This window comes from Garra rufa, chromosome 1 (assembly GCF_049309525.1).
Source record: "Garra rufa chromosome 1, GarRuf1.0, whole genome shotgun sequence".
NCBI classification, from domain to species: Eukaryota; Metazoa; Chordata; class Actinopteri; order Cypriniformes; family Cyprinidae; genus Garra; species Garra rufa.
In genome coordinates, this window is record NC_133361.1 from 56,262,696 (window position 1) to 56,280,876 (window position 18,181).

Consider the following 18,181-nt stretch of genomic DNA (forward strand, 5'->3'; position numbering starts at 1 on the left):
CCTATCTCAGAATTGCAAGTTTAGATCTCACCATTCTGACTTTATAACTCGCAATTTCGAGTTTCTATCTGACAATACTGCTAAGGGAAAAAAAAGTCAGAATTGTGAGTTTGTATCATGCAAGAAAAAACACTGGGATAAAAAAAAAAAGTCAATAACATTTTTTCTTCAGCAGTGGAAATAACTTCTATACATTTTGCCATATACACACACATGGTACAAAAAAAAAAGCTTAATAAATGCATTTGGTTAGGTTTGTTGGAGGGTTTTTTCTTTTGCTGCAAAAACAAAAGCAATTTTCAGCAGGAGTCACTCGACCTGGTGCTTTTTTGGGTTATTTCTGGAGGGTTATTGACATTTATTGTATGAAAAAATAAAATAGCTGCATGAATTCTCTAAACCGTTCCTTTGTCCCACACACTTGAAACCGCATGAGATTTGAGTAAAAGAAGTTTCAGTTCTTTAAAACGTAACTTTTAAGCATTTTCCCGCTGTCCTACCTTCAATGGAGGCGGCGTCCACCATCACTCGCTGCATGAGCACAGGCTCAGAGCCAAAATCAAACACCACAGTTTGCCGGAAGGTTCCGAAGATCTCTGTGCAGAAGGAGACCACCACAGTGTAAACGCAGTGATCCATGCCGTTCTGCACAAGGCCGGCTACGCTCCACTCCTGACAGCCGCCCTGAGACACCTCCTGGGGCACCTGGGTAGATGCGTCTCCGGCCGAGACCGCCGTGATGGAGAAATGTGGCCGGTTGGCGTCGTAAAGCAGAGCGATGCGGTGTAGCGTACGGACCGGCTGTTGGTGACAAAACAAACACCTGTTTGAGTTTTCCAAAACCACTTTTAAGACTTTAAAGCTTAACATGAAACAAACCCACTATTTGCTAATACTTCTCAAATCTTTTATTACACTAAACAACATTTTTCTTCAGAATAACATGCACAATAATAATGAGTATTAAAGTTTGGAGTACATTGATTTCAACTTTGAATACCCTACAAGATTTGATCTAATTCAACGATATTTTCTTTAAACACTCTGTAGCTTGTGAAGAGAGATGCTAGACTGTCCAAACCTTGCAGAAGAGTGTGAATGTCCAGCAGTGAGATGATTTCTTGGAGTTGACGGTAATTGAGAGATCTGAGCTGTGCTCCACTGTAACTCCATCCACACAGTCATTCATCTGCACGACACGACAAGCCATTAAATCAACAGACCAGCAGAAGCATCTGCAATACCTCACAAATAACCTCTTCTGGCTGTATTGACTGTATAGGACCACAGTATATAAAAATATACTATATTATGGTGTTGTGAATGGTTACCCTTGTATTTAAACATTTAGACTTCACAGTAGTCCGTTTTTAAATAAACTTTGACTATTAACTATGTTTCTGTTGCAAAACATTGTTAAACTATAAACACTTCAACAGTGGCTGTAATAAACATTTACATTAAATTACTTCATTAAATAATAAAAGCATCAGGTTATATGTAATGCATATGTAATACAGTGCATATATAAATTCTCCTATTTAGAGTGTTTTTTATAGCCAACCAGTGAGTTTGTAAAGATAAAATGGCTTTCCTGAGGTACACTGCCATTCAAAAAGTAGGGTTCAATAAGATTTGTACTATTTTTTTTTTTAAGTAATCTCTTAGGTTCATTAGGCTGCATTAATTTGGTCAAAAATGCAGAAAAAACAGCAATATTGTGAAATATTATTATAAATTAAAATAACAGTTTTCTATTCAAACATACTTTAAAAATATAACTTATTTATGTGATGCAAAGCTGAATTTTCAGCATCATTACTCCCGTCTTCAGTGTCACGTGATCAATGTTGGAAACAGTGGTGCTTAATTTTTAGGATTCTTCAATTAATAAAAAGTTGAAAAGAACAGCATTTATTCAAAATAGAAACCTTTTCTAACATATATAAGTCTTTGCTATCACGCTTTGTGAATATAAAACATCTTTGGCAAATAAAAGTATCATTAAAAAAAATAAAAACTTACCCCAAATTTTTCAACTGTAGTTTGTATTGTCACAAATGATTTCCATTTTAAATAAACGCTGTTCTTTTAAACCTTTTATTTATCAAAGACAACTGAAAAATGCTTTACAGGTTCCAAAAAAATATTAAGCAACACAACTGTTCCCAACAATGATAAATCAGCATATTAGAGCGATTTCTGAAGGATCATGTGATACTGAAGACTGGAAAAGTTATATATAAAATTATATTGAAAAAATTGAAAACAGTTACTTTACATTGTAATAATATTTTACAACATTACACTTATTCTATATTTTGAAATAATAATTTCTATAACATTAAAAAAATCTTACTGATCCCAAACTTTTCAACAGCAGTGTAAACGTAACATTACACCCCGGTTTACAAGCTGTCTTTCCATGGTTGAATACTGACTGAACAATTACGACATTTCAGAATTTCTCCTCATGTTCATTCATGTTTATTTTGTGCTGTAACAAGTAATAAAGAGGAATAGACTAACTCAAAGGAACTCATATGGCTACAGAGATTTGACTCAGTAAAGAGTCAAAAGCTAATTTTTTTGGGTTGAACTTTGTCATCAAATTGACCAAATTTGAAAGTGGAGACTTTAGATGCTTTCGCACCTCGTACTTCTAAGAACTCAGTTCTTGGAACTAGCCAGCATGGTGGTTCCTAGAGAACCAATTTCTCCCTCTGGACATTTTCCTGGTTGCATTCGCACCAGCAGCAGGAACTCTGAAGTGGCCGAAAGTAATGTCTTTATTTGCGGCATTTACAAACACCAACTGATGCTGCAGACAACAGGTAGCTAAATGGCGTTATTACCATTGTTTCCCATGTTTGTGGAGTAATTTTTTTACACTGTTTTTAAAGGGGCCCTATTATGCTCTTTTAAGTCTTTAGTTTGTTTTGGGGGTGCACAAGAACATGCGGTCATGCTTGGTGGTTCGAAAAACACATTATTTTTCATATAATTTACATTATTACAATAGCTTTCTCCCCAAGCTGACACAAATGGCTCGATTAGTTCCGTGTTTGATGAAGGTCCGCCTTCCAAAAACGAAATGTGTTGTGATTGGTTAGCTGTCCCACTGCGTTGCAACTGGCGAACAGCTTAGATAGCATTTCAGTTCTGCCACACCCTAGATTAAAGTGATTCTTACATTTTAAATATGGATATTTTCTTACAAAAACACATCGGATCGCTAAAAGAGGCTTTAACTGACCCCTCCGGAGCCATGTGAGGCACTTTTTATTACGGATCGACTTGGAGAGAAACACTATGCCGTTTATGCCGTTCTAAAGCTTGGGAGTGCCAGAATTATTTTTAATATAACTCTGACTGCATTCGCCCAAAAGAAGGAAGTCATATACACCTAGGATGCATGGAGGGTGAGTAAATAATATGCTACAGTAGTGTTGGTCCTATCATCAGCCTGCGAAATAACCACGGCTCCGAATACACACGTCAATGGCGCGGCTCCAGTACGGCTATCGGAGCAGATCGCAGACACTTTAGTCAATGCTCGCATTTATACCAGCCGCCCTGCGGCTTGCTGAAGCATCACAGAAGCGGCTGTCCACGCAACATCGCTAAAGTTAGGTGAATCCTCCACCTAGTCCCTCCCCACCTGCCAACGATTCAAATTTCCGTAGGGGAATTTATTTGAATGATATTCTAATGGACCGCATTGTGACATCATAGCATCCGGAAAACAAACGCTGTAGTCCAAAGAAGCTGTTTGTTGTAGTTCTTGAAATTATTTTTTTTTTTAAACTAAATTTCTCCCTTTGGAGTGGACTTTGAGATTTGTCATTTTGAAGATGTTGTTTTTATGCCCAAACATACCACACACTGGCTAAAATTCAAAAAGTGAAAAAGCATAATAGGACCCTTTTAAAAAATGCAGGGTAGCTGGTGTTTCGCATGCGTGTGGCCAATCAGCATACACTTACGTCACTGGTAGTTCCTATAGATTTGTTTTAAAACCTTCTCTGAAGTAGGAGCTAATTTAGTTCCACCCAACAGAGTTCCTAGAACTAAATACGTTCCTACTTCCTGCTGTGTGGACATGCTAAAAAGCGGTAACTTCCTCCAATAGTTCTAGGAACTATGTAAAGGTTTCTCCGGTGCGAAAGCACCTTTTGTTTCATATCAAAAGTAACAAAGCACAAAGCTTCCAGCAATTGATGGACGGTAGGTCACATCAAATTAAAATAGAATTGAATAATATATCTTGGTTCGGTAACTGATTAAAAACAAGAAATTGATATTTAGCTAATCAAACGTCACCGTTTGGTTATTTTTGGCCATCCAAAAACGTACGGCCGACACACAACTGTATTTAAATAACATTTCAGTGTATCAATACTTCATTTTCCCTTTAGAAAGCTAAACGAAAACCTCTCTAGTGAACTGTTACAACGTTTTGTCAAGAGGCCCATACCACTCTCTCCGGCGAAAGGGAGTTGATCCATTTCTCGATGAGCACCTCCATGTAGTTTTCAGTGAAGTGCTTGCCCTCCTGCTGCTGTTTGAGGCGGATGAGTCGGGAGGCGTAGCGCCGTTGCCATTCTGTCAGCTCCTCCTGAGAGTGAGCCGAGGTACACTGAGCTCCGTACCGACATAAACCCTGCTCTAAAAACCTGACAACAACCAACAAAACAGCACATTACAACCAATCAACAACAGAGCAATAACATACATTTTGGACATGGAAACTGTATAGAAAATTTACTCCGAAAAATCTATTTTCCCTGCTGAAAAAAACAGCTAAAACCAACCTAGGCTGGTCTTAGCTGGTTTAAGCTGGAAGTAGCTGGTTTTAGCTGGTCTCTCAGCCTGGCCAGGATGGTTTTAGCTGGTGGTTTCCCAGCCTGACCAGCTAAGACCAGCCTGGCCAGTCTGGAAAAGTGGCCAAAACCCCTCTAAAACCAGCCTGCTGGTCAGCTAAAATCAGGCTGGTTTTAGCTGTTTGTTTTTTTTCCACCAGGGTTAACAAACCAACATACAATAAATAGCCCAAATTATGGCACTATACAAGTTTCTAGATTCATGTTAGTAAAAATCTAGACTTATATATCACAATGTGAAATCCATCAAATTAAGGTTATTTTACACTATTGTTCTGTTGTTTAAGTAAGTGTTTTTTGCTGAAAGGACTAGTGTACCTTTTACACAACGTGTACTCTTCACTACTAGTGACCCCTCGAGGAGGAGGACGAAACTGCCAGCCTTCCTGAACATCTGCACGGAGAACATCACAAAGAAAGAAAGAGGAAAGAACGATAGACAGCATGTCAGTGCAAACTCCCAAGCTCACATAAGAGTTAGAATGTCAGGGATGAAAATGGATCCTGGATGTATTGTGAAACTAAAGTGGAACTCACCCTCCTCGTTCTCATCAGCCAACTCTGACGCCATTTTACTCCTCACAGCCTGCAATTGAGACCACCCTTGTGATTCATACACAAAAACACACTATTCTCTAACATGTCTCTTAGTCATGCACAAAAGGGGTAGTGAGAGGTACCAGCTCTTGAAAGTTGAAAGTCGAAAGCCATTTGAAGGCATGGGTTAACGTTTTCACAGAGAAATGAAAACATAAGTGGCGCTGACTGTACGTAAAGCCTTTAAGAGTGGGAAATATAAGACAAACTGACCTCTATTTCTGAGAGGAGCCTCTTCAGTCTTGTCATGTCTTTAGTCATGATGCCATTCTGTGAAAAACAAAATGCTTTAGTCAATTTTAGCAAATTCAAAAGCAAAAAGTTTACAATGTAAAATGCAGAACAAAAACAAAGCTTACAAAGCAAAGTTGAAAAAACAATTGTAAAGTTTAGAGGAAAACTGAAGTTTACAGAGCAATTATACATTTCACAGCACAACTGTACAATTTTGGGCGATTATAAAGCTTACAAGGTACCTAAATTAACGTTTTAAACAAGACTGTAGTTTATAGCACAATTGTAAAGTTCACAGCAAAAGTGTAAAATGTGCAACAAAACTGTAAAGCTTACAGAGCTCCTAAAGTTGAGAGCACTGTTATAATTTTAAGAGGAAAACTTCAGTGTACAGAGCAATTGTAAAATTTACAGCACGACTGTACAATTTAGAGCAAACCTGTAAAGCTAACAAAGCCCCTCAATTTGAGAGCTAATTTATAAGGTTTAAAACAAATTTGTAGTTTACAGCCCTATTGTAAAGTTTACAGCACAACTGTAATATGTGGAACTAAGCTGTAAAGGTTACAGAGCTCCTAAAACTGAAAACACAATTGTAAAGTTTAGAGCAAATCTGAAATTTATAGAGCAATTGTAAATTTTACAGCACAACTTTACAATTTAAAGCAAAATTCTAAAGCTTACAAAGCAAAATTGTAAAATGTTTAACAAAACTGTAAAGCTTACAGAGCTCTTAAATTTGAGTACAAATATAAAGAGGAAAGTGTCAGTGTACAGAGAAATCGTAAAAATCTTACAAAGTCCCTCAATTTGAGAGCTAATTTGTAAAAGTTAAAAACAAAACTGTAGTTTACAGCACACCTGTAAAATGTAGAACTAAACTGTAAAAGTTACAGAGCTCCTAAAACTGAACACACATCTGTAAAGTTTAGAGCAAATCTGAAATTTACAGATCAACTGTACAATTTAGGCCAAAATGATAAAGCTTATAAAGCACCTATATTTAAAAGCAAAATTGTAAAGTTTAAACAACTGTAGTTTACAGCAAAGGTGTAAAATGTGTAACAAAACCGTAAAGCTTATAGAGCTCCTAAAGCTGAGAGCATAACTATAATTTTAAGAGGAAAATTTCAGTTTACAGAGCAACTGTAAAATTTACAGCACAACTGTACAATTTAGAGTAAACCCGTGAAAGAGTACAAATATAATTTTAAGAGGAAAGTTTCAGTGTACAGAGAAATTGTAAAAAGCTTACAAAGTCCCTAAATTTGAGAGCTAATTTGTAAAGTTTAAAACAAAACTGTTTACAGCACAACTTTAAAATGTTAAACTAAACTGTAAAAGTTAGAGCTCCTAAAACTAAACACACAATTGTAAAGTTTAGAGCAACTAAAAGTTTACAAAGCAATTATAAATTTACAGCAAAACTGTATAATTTAGGCCAAAACTATAAAGCTTTAGAAGCACCTAAATGAAAGCAAAATTGTAGTTTAAAACGAAATTGTAGTTTACAACGCAATGTTTTTTAAGTTTACACCACAACTGTAAAATGTGGAACTAAACTGTAAAGGTTACAGAGCTCCTAAAACTGAACACACAATTATAAAGAGTACAGAGCAATTATAAATTTACAGCACAACTTACATAGCCCCTAAATTTAAGAGCAAAATTGTAAAGTTTAGAAAAAAAAATGCAGTTTACAGCACAATTGAAAAGTTTACAGCACAACTTTAAAAAATTGTAAAGCTTGGATGGAGAACTTGGTTGAGCAAAATTGTACAAGTAAGAACAAAACTGCAGTTTAAAGTGCAAATGCAACATTTATAGCAAACTGTGAGATACTTTAAAGCTTTCAGAGCATCTAAAGTTGAGAGGGAAATTGTAAAGTTAAGAGCAAATTTTAAGTTTATAGTGCAATTGTAAAGTTTACAGCACAACTTTACAATATTGAACAAAACTGTAAATTTTTCAGAGCACCTAAAGTTGAGAGGCTAATTGTGAGGTTTACAGCAAAATTTAAGTTTATAGTGCAATTGTAAAGTTTACAACACAATTTTACATTGAGCAAAACTGTAAAGTTTTACAAAGCACCTAAATTTGAGAGAAAATGTGATAGTTTACTGTAAAAATAGTAAAGGTCTCAAAACTTAGTTCAGAGCAAAACTATCATTTACAATGCAAATGCAAAGTTTATAGCAGAACTGTAAAATTGTACACAAAATTGTAAAGCTTTCAAAGCACCTAATTAAGAGAGAGGACATTTTTAAAGTCTAATTGTAAAGCTTGCTCAAATGTAAAACTGTAAATTATACAAGTTGAGAGAAAAAACTGTAAAGTTTACATTAAGTTTGTAAGGGTGAACATAACTGATGCTTACAGTGTTATCGTAAATTTTACAAATGTACAAAACAGCAAGGCTTCAGAGAACCTAAAGTTCAAAAGAACATTGTAGAGTTCAGAGCAGCTAATTTGTAAAGTTATGTAAGTTAAACCCTACAGAGAAACTGTAAAGCTAAAAGCAAAATTGTGTGTTTTACAGTGTAAAGTTTACAGCATAATCCAGAAATCCTTTTATTACGACGAACTAATGCAGATAGTTAACTAAAAGAAATCTAAAAGCATTTACAAGCATGATAAAGTCAGAGATGATGTCAATGTGAAATGCAATACATGAAGCTAGCTCATTTGGAAAGGAATTGTGAGTTGGTTTACCAGTGGTTCTCCATAGAGCGCTTTAGAGAGAACGCTGCACACTTCCTGTAAGCTTCCATCCAGCAGCATACTCTGAAGCCCTGCCCTGAAACTGCCATCTCCCTTCCCCAGCTCCTCAGCAAACACTACATGAACAAACACAGCAACACACCCGAGTGATCAAACCAGCCCAATAATCCAGAGCTGTCTAATGAGAGCCATGGTACTACTTCAGAGCCTTTTATCAAACTTCACAGGTACCACAATTTTGATATGACATGCTATGTTTCATCTTGTTTTCTTTTTTTTACATATTTACATGTATACTAAAATATATGTACTTTTTAGAGATGAGCAAATTATGACCCTGACAAAAAAAAAGGCCAAATAAATAAATAAATAAATAAATATATAACATGCTCAAAAGTTTGGGATTAGTAAGACTTTAAAGAAGTCTCTTACACTCATCAAGGCTGCATTTATTTGATCAAATATATATATATATATATATATATATATATATATAAAAAAACAGTAATATTGCAAAATGTTATTACAATATAAAATAATGTTTTTTATTTCAATATACTTTAAAATATAATTTATTCCTGTGATGTAAAGCTGAATTTTCATCAGCTGTTACTCCAGTCTTAAGTGTCACATGATCCTTCAGAAATAATTCTCATATGCTGATTTATTATTAGAATTATCAATGTTGGAAACAGTTTTGGAAACTGCCAATTTTTTTTTTTGGTATCTGTGATTCTTTTTTGAGGATTCTTTGATGAATAACAAGTTAAAAAGAACAGCAGTTATTCAAAATATAAACCTTTTCTAACAATGTAAATCTATGCTATCACTTTTTATTAATTTAACACATCCTTGGTGAACAAAATTATTAATTTGAGAAAAAAAAGAATAATAATTTACTGACCCCAAACTTTTGAACAGTAGTGTATATTGTTAGAAAATCTTTCTGTTTTAAATAAATGCTGTTCTTTTTAACCTTTTATTGATCAAAGAATCCAAAAAAATATTAAGCAGCACAACTGTTTTCAACATTGATAATAAATGAGCATATCACAATCATTTATGAAGGATCATGTGACACTTAAGACTGATGAAAACGCAGCTTTGCATCACAGGAATAAATTATACTTCAAAGTATATATTAAAAAAAAACTATGATTTTATATTGTAATTTAATTTTATTGTAATAATAACATTTTGCAATATTACTGTTTTTTTCTGCATTTTTGATCAAATAAATGCAGCCTTGATGAGCATAATAAATTTCTTAAAAATCTTACTGATCCTAAACTTTTGAGTGGCAGCGTATATTAAAGGTAGAGTTCACCCAAAAATGAAAATTATTGTTATGAATTTCTTTATGTTGGTAACCAAACACTTAATGGTAGCCACTGACTTCCACTGTATTTTTTCATCCTATGGAAGTGAATGGCTACCGTCAACTGTTTGGTATCCAACATTCTTCAAAATATCTTCTTTAGTACTCAACAGAAAAAAGAAACTCATACAGGTTTGAGGGCAAGTAAATAATAACAGAATTTTCATTTTTGGGTGAACTGTCCTTTAAAAAAAACCATTTACACAAACTGCTTAAGCTGAAAGAGTACCGAAAATACTTTTTTAAAGTTTTGTTATCTTACCATGTTTGCAGTCTTCATCAGCCTGATCGTAATCCTTCTGTTGAATCAAAAAAAAAGCACAAATTGTTACTTTTTCACCCTCCCAATCAAAACTATACGCAATGGGGTGTAAAAACTAACTAAGAAATTCTAGTCAAAAAAATTATAAGCACTGTAAAAATCCACATTAATTCATACTCGAGCATATAAATGCGAAAATGTAATCTTTTCTCAATTTTTAAAATTGACATATAGTCAATAGAAGACTATAGATTTTCTCAGTAAATTAACTCTATAACAACCATTTTCTTAAAGTTTTGCACTTCGTGGAGTTAGAGAACACAGCATATGTTATATAGTTGCATAATGTCCAATTTCCATAACAGCATAAGTTTTATAGTTTGACTCTTGAACCTAGTTGTTTAGAGAACAATTAAGTTTGCACTCAAGCTTATCTTCAAAGACGGTTATATAGTTTTTCAAATCAAAAACACTGCAGTTGTTTTTTTTTTTTTTAAAGTGACAGGCCAGGAAATTAAAGCACATCATCAGACAAAGGGCAGCTTTTTGTTAAGTAACAAGACAACGCAGTACATAAAAGTCTTTGATGTGCATATCTGATTGGCAGTAAGGTATGTCCTGATCTTCAGTGCTGCTTTGCCACTTACGTCTTCATAAACACCACAACAATTCCCAAAACACCTAGTTATAAAATGAACGAAACCAAAAACCGTGGATGTGTTTCTAAGCCGTGACATGCAGCTGAAGCGCAGCCTCACCAGCTGGAGTCGTGCTGCTATGCGGTAGAGCAGGGCACGCTTTCGGAGGAAGGCCGTGCTGGGGGTCGGGGTCCGGGGCCCCATGGCCAGCAGGGCCTCTGTGCTGTGAGCCACTGCTGCCTCATACTCCTGCCTCACTAATGATCCAATGGCCTCGTCACATGACTTCTGTGGCCTCCTGTCCTCCATGACTCTGGGACAGAGTTTCTGTCATGGAAGATACAAAGGGTTAAACACCTCAGAATTGCTATATGTGACTGGACAACAAAATCAGTAATAAGAGTCCATTTTTTTGAAATTGAAATTTATACATCAACTGAAAGCTGAAAAAATTAGCTTGTTAGGATAGGACAATATTTGGCTGAGATACAACTATTTGAAAATCTGGAATCTGAGAGTGCAAAAAATCTAAATATTGAGAAAATCGCCTTTAAAGTTGTCCAAATGAAGTTCTTAGCATTGCATATTAATAATCAAAAATTAAGTTTTGATATATTTATGGTAAGAAATTTACAGAACATCTTCATTGAACATGATCTTTACTTAATATCCTAATTGATCATTTTGACCCCTATAATGCACTTTTAGCTATTGCTACAAATATACCAGTACAACTTAAGACTAGTTTTGTGGTCCAGGGTCACATTTGAGCACATTTCTGGACACCTACACGGAGAATTTGGATACATAAGTCATACTTAATGTCTGAATCTTCACTAAATTCACATTATTTTTACTCAAAGTCTTTTAATCAAGTTGTGTTTTAGAGATTTTTAGTGGATGGAAGACGTCATTTTTTCCTCATGTTCACAGTGCAAAGTGTCACAATACTTTGTGTCTTCATTTTGAACACTAAATCTATTATTTGATCAATTAAAAGGAAAATCACAAAAGTATTCTTTTTCATAAGGGTGTTTGTATTACACTTATCACTCTAAAATAAAACACAAACACATGATATGACTAATATAATGAATAATACGTCCTTTAATTTGGAATTAAGTCATCACTCTCGATTTCAAATTTTATAACTATTATTCAAGGCAGAGATAACTATAAAAGCAACTGAAGATACAAACTATGTATGCTTAATTAAAGAGCTGAAGTTTGCTGAAAAGTGTGCTGAACACATAAAATGGCATTCAAATACACATTTTCACACCGGTTGCGCTGGTTTGTGCAAATACTGTTGTAGTGTGCAGTCATTTTTCCTTTTCTGTAATAATTAGGTCACAGCTGTAACGTCCATCTGGGCTGAGTTAGCTGAGGCTGCTATGCACGCTTTTTCCACATTTTTTTTTTGTTTTGTTTTAAGCGAATGCTCCAAAAATTGTATTCCATGCAACTAAACCAAAATACAACCCACTAATTTTAAAGCAAAATATAAAAAAAATCTATTGATGACCATTGAATGACCAAACACCAGAAACAATTCGGCCACAATAAGACTTTAGTTACGGGTGTAACTTTATATTATCAAATTAGGATAATAGTAAATTAAATGAAGATACTACTACTATTATATTTTGGACATTTCATGTTTGTTTTTTTATTTTAAGTTATATTTTTGAACTTTCAATGTCTTTATTTTGACAGGACAGTAGAGATTTGACAGAAAAGCATAGCGCAGAAAGACTATCAGCGCTGACATCAAGTTATTTTTTTGCATTACAAAAATACAAATACCGTTGTACATTCAGCAAATGGTCTATATACCACACAGTACTTTTTGTAAGGGTTACAAACATATGAAGTATGTGCAGTAAAATAATTAGGTTTCACCATCTTTTTGCAAATGTGATACTGTCTCCAGCAAAATATCATAATTAATATGGATATTGTTACTACTGTAAAAGCATATATGTGACCCTGGACCACCCTGGTCTTAAGTAGCATGGCTATATTTGTAGCAATAGCCAAAAATACATTGTATGGGTCAAAATGACCAATTTTTCTTTTATGCCTAAAATCATTAGGATATTAAGTAAAGATGTTCCATGAAGATATTTTGTAAATTTTCTATCGAAAATATATCAAAACCTAAATTGCTCGCCTTTAAAGTTCATCTGGAGAACTTTAAAGGCGATTTTCTTAGTATTTTGATTTTTTTGCACCCTCAGATTTCAGATTTTTTAAATAGTTGTATCTCGGCCAAAAATTGTCCTATCCTAACAAACCATACATCAGTGAAAAACGCATCTTATCGTAGTTATTTTGTTATTTATTTTTTATTTGTGACCTTGGACCATAAAAGCAGTCATAAGTGTCTTTTTTTATCAAATAAGCATTTTATCGATGTATGGTTTGTTAGGATTGGACAATATTTGGCTGAGATAGAACTATTTGAAAATCTGGAGTCTGAGGGTGCAAAAAAAAAAAAAAAAAAAAAAAAAAAAATTTCCTGAGAAAATCACCTTTAAATTAGTCTAAATTAAGTTCTTAGCAATGCATATTTCTAATCAAAAATTAAGTTTGATATATTTACAGTAAGAAATGTACAAAATATTTTCATGGAACATGATCTTTACTTAATATCCTAATGGTTTAGGAATAAAAGTTAATTTTGACCCATATCATGTACTTTCGGCTATTGCTACTTAAAATGGGTTTTGTGGTCCAGGGTCACATTAATAGACAACGGTCACGAAAAATACCTAGTTATTAGATTTAGTTCAGTAGTCATGAACATAAAGACCATTATGATTATTATTGCTATTTTTTTTTAAAGAGATTACTGTCATTTTTTACATAATTGCAAACATACAACTGCTTTTATCTTAATCATTTTGTTTTGACATTATAAACATAGATACATTTGATATGTAACGTTCACTAGTTACTGCTCCGTAAAAAAAAATGTAAAATAAAAAGTAATGTAAAGATCTATCAATTCCGACTGGGTCTTGTAACTTGTAAATAAAGTTTGTGGAAAAGCTGCTGAAAGCAAAAATCAATATAATCCCACAGCATGAACATATAACATGATGTAAATAGTTGTAATGTTGTTGATATTTGCATAATGTCCCATTTCCATGTATAACACACAGCCTGAGCAGTCTCTCACTTCCACACAGAGAGAATGGGACAGTCAGATATCACAAACACAATAACACACAGTCTTCGCGAACCAACATCTAATTAACCTCCAGCACACCAAACAAGGCAACAGAGCCTCAGTAAAATATATAAACACTCTATATTTGGATTCCGGGTCAGTTAATAATAGATGTCCCGTCTGAGTGTGAGTGTGTGGCCGCGTCTCAAAAGCTCGCTAGCTGCCTACCCAGACAACACCAGTGAGCGTCGTAGACGCGTTCCAGACGTTCTGTTCCAGCGTTCCGTTCATACATTCAACTAGTTCGATTAGAACGTGCAATTCGAACGCTCAAAAATGGTTTACGGCGGCCAAACGTGATGACTAGGAAGGCAGCCCGCTAGGGTTTGAAACACAGCCACTGTGTCCATCCAGAAGAACAACAACAACTGCGTGTGTGTCTGTCCACATTAAGGCAAATACACACAGAATCAGTCAAAACGCTCAATGGTGTACGATATATGCTTAGAGGACGAGGAAAGCAGTTGATAAACACGATTAATCATTAGTGGGAAAGGTTATAACGTGTGTATGTGGACTGCGATGATCGCTGCTCTCATGGCCTTGAGCTCCAGCCGCCCCCGGACACACAGATTGACATTATCCTGCAACATTTACCAAACAATCTACACCGAATCTCACTCTCACACACCCTGCACTTATGCATCTGTCCGTGTGCGTGATGAACGCCACAGATGTGAGGCGAATATCGCAGTTGGACGCGAACATCTTTAGCTGCTAGTCAGTGTAGCGCAGCTGCGATCAGGCCTTTTCCTCATCACATTAATCGTGCAAACGCGCGCCGCGATTTTTGGCGTTTTGACGCGCGTAAGACACGAGCTGACAGCCGCATCTGGATGTCGGGATCGACGGCGGGCAGAGGTGAGGAGGGCGAACGGTGCACGGCAGGAAGGTGTTAGAGGAAGTCTGCACTTACCTAGCTTTACTTTCTACGCCATCTTGGATCCACTTGTCAGCCTGTCGCAGTGCATTATGGGTCAAATATTTCTGCGCACTGCTTCCTGCCACCACACACGCTCCAGTCAGCGCAGGACACACACTGCAGGACTCTCTCAGGCTGTAGAGCAGGGAGCTTTTAGCTTTTTATTTGTAGTTTGTTTGTAGATAAGACGCTTATATTGGGTTATGGAATTACTAACAACTGACTATTAAATAAATAAATAAATGTAGTTATATAGTTAAAGGATTAAAAACAAACAAATGCTTTTTATATAGTCAAAGAAAAGAAATTGTTTTATATAGTCAAAGTCTATAAAAATAAATACATAAGCAAATAAATAAATGGTTTATTTTAGTCAAAGTATAAATAAATAAATAAATAATTCGTTTTATATAGTCAATCATATTCAAAGTATACATAAATAAATTAATGAATAAATAAATGGTTTTACATAGTCCAAGTATAAAAAAAGTTTTATATAGTCAAAGTATGCATAACTAAATAAATAATAAATACATAAATAGTTTTATATAGTGAAAGTATGTATAAATAAATACTTAATAAATGGTTTAATATAGTCAACGTATAAACAAATAAATAGTTTTTTATAGTCAAAGTATAAATGCATAAATGAATAAATAAATAAATGGTTTTATATAGTCAACATATAAATAGTTTTTCATAGTCAAAGTATACATCAATAAATGAATGAATGAATAAATGGTTTGACATAGTCCAAGTATAAATAGTTTTATATAGTCAGAGTATGCATAAATAAATAAATACATAAATAGTTTTATATAGTGAAAGTGTGTATAAATAAATGCATAAATAAATGGTTTGACATAGTCCAAGTATAAATAAATATCTTTATATAGTGAAAGTATGTATGTATAAATAAATAAATAGTTTTATATAGTGAAAGTATGTATAAATAATATTAAAAGTATAAATAAATGCATAAATAAATGGTTTTACATAGTCCAAGTATAATTAAATATCTTTATATAAACGAAAGTATAAATAAATAATTAAATAATTAAATACATAAATAGTTTTATATAATCAAAGTGTGTATAAATTAATTCATAAATAAATGGTTTTATATAGTCAACGTATAAATAAATGAATGAATAAATAAATAAATGGTTATATAGTCAAAGTATAATTAATTAGTTTTATATTTTCTAAGTATAAATAAATAAATAAATAATTAAATACATAAATAGTTTTATATAATCAAAGTGTGTATAAATAAATTCATCAATAAATGGTTTTATACAGTCAATGTATAAATAAATGAATGAATAAATAAATAAATAAATGGTTATATAGTCAAAGTATAAATAAATAAATGGTTTTACATAGTCCAAGTATAAATAATTAGTTTTATATAATCAAAGTATAAATAAATAAATAATTAAATACATAAATAGTTTTATATAGTCAAAGTATGTATAAATAAATACATAAATAAATGTTTTAATATAGTCAAAGTATAAATAAATAGTTTTATACAGTCAAAGTATGTACAATTATTATTAAAAGTATAAATAAATAAATTACTAAATGGTTTTACATGGTCCAAGTTTAAATAAATAGTTTTATATAAAGTATGTATAAATAAATACATACATAAATGGTTTTATTTATTCATCACAGTATGAATAAATAACTAAATACATTCCTTTATATAGTCCAAAAAAGTTTTACATAGTCAACATATAAATAAATATATATAGTATATATAGTATATATAGTCATATATATAGTTTTATATAGTCAAAATCTGTAAAAATAATTAAATAAGTGGTTTTATATAGTAAAAGTATGTATAAATAAATAAACAAACAGTTTAATATAGTAAAAGTATGTATAAATAAATAAATAATAGGTTTATACAGTCAAAGTATAAATAAATAAATAATTTTATATAGTCAATGTATAAATAAATAAACAAATTACTTTATATAGTCAAAGAATGAATTAGTTAATTAATGAATGGATAGTTTTATATAGTCAAAGTATAAATAAATAATGGTTTTATATAGTAAAAGTATGTACAAATAAATAAACAGTTTAATATAGTCAAAATATGTATAAATAAATAAATAAATGGTTTTGTATTGTAAAAGTATGTATAAATAAATAAACAGTTCAATATAGTCAAAGTATTTATAAATAAATAAATGGTTTTATATAATCACAGTATAAATAAATAAATGGCTTTATATAGTCAATAAATAATGAATAAATAAATAAATAAATGGTAATATTATCTTATAATAAATAAATAGGTTTATACAGTCAAAGTATAAATAAATAAATAGTTTTATAAAGTCAATGTATAACTAAATAAACAAATTACTTTATATATTCAAAGAATGAATGAATGAATGAATTAATGAATGGATGGTTTTATATAGTCAAAGTCTAAATAAATAAATGGTTTTATACAAAGTATGTATGTATGTATGTATGTATAAATAAATAATAAATAAATAAATGTATTTATATAGTCAAAAAAACAATAATAAATTGTTTTATATAGTCAAAGCATGTATAAATAAATAGGTTTATACAGTCAAAGTATAAATAAATAAATATGTTTTTTTTGTTATATTTAATTTTTATTATATTAACGATGTGTCTTTTTCTACCCAGTAATGTTAGCTGTAGAAATCTCAGACACATATATTTTTTATTCTGATTTCAAATGGATTTGTATAGAACTTACCACCACACACCAACTATTATTTATTTATTTATTCATTTCTCCTATGCTCACCTAAGATGCATTTATTTGATCAAAAATACAATTAGAACAGTAATATTGTGAACTATTATTAAAATCAAAACAGTTATTTCTTGTATGTATTGTATGTCTTCGTTTTGTTGCTTAATAACTGTGGAAATACACTTTTTTTCAGGATTCTTTCATGAATCAATTCAATGCATCCTTGCTGAATTAAAGTAAAAACAAAACTATACCTTAAATAAATAAATATTGTAAGATTTTCAAATACTTTTAAAAAAATATATTTATATAGATTTGCATGCCTTTTTTATATTTACTGAACATTGGTATTTATTTATTACCTTACATGTTCCAACGCAACTGACCCAGTTCTGATTTTCTTAACCATTCACAAACAAACAGACAAACAAACTCGCTGGGTTTATTGCTGCGTTTGGAGTGTGATATCACAGTCAGTAGCGCCGCCAGTCGTTTGAAGGCGGTATCGGCCGATGAAAACATTGTGATGCGTTGCGCCACACCGCCACAGTGTGTC

At 32.6% G+C, this 18,181-nt stretch overlaps 1 protein-coding gene across 1 annotated transcript in view; it reads right to left on the reverse strand.

Annotated features, from left to right (window-relative positions):
- helz (helicase with zinc finger) overlaps nt 1-14,906 on the reverse strand; it is a 93,634-nt gene extending 78,728 nt beyond the window's left edge. The window contains exons 1-10 of the mRNA XM_073843023.1: nt 14,865-14,906; nt 10,834-11,040; nt 10,076-10,112; nt 8,427-8,551; nt 5,694-5,750; nt 5,421-5,469; nt 5,202-5,277; nt 4,478-4,676; nt 1,082-1,189; nt 501-801 (exon numbers count right to left, since the gene is read on the reverse strand). Coding sequence (XP_073699124.1) covers nt 501-801; nt 1,082-1,189; nt 4,478-4,676; nt 5,202-5,277; nt 5,421-5,469; nt 5,694-5,750; nt 8,427-8,551; nt 10,076-10,112; nt 10,834-11,022 — 1,141 coding nt within the window. The 5' untranslated portion in view covers nt 11,023-11,040; nt 14,865-14,906. The remainder of the gene's footprint in view (nt 1-500; nt 802-1,081; nt 1,190-4,477; nt 4,677-5,201; nt 5,278-5,420; nt 5,470-5,693; nt 5,751-8,426; nt 8,552-10,075; nt 10,113-10,833; nt 11,041-14,864) is intronic.
- Nucleotides 14,907-18,181: the final 3,275 nt, after the last annotated feature.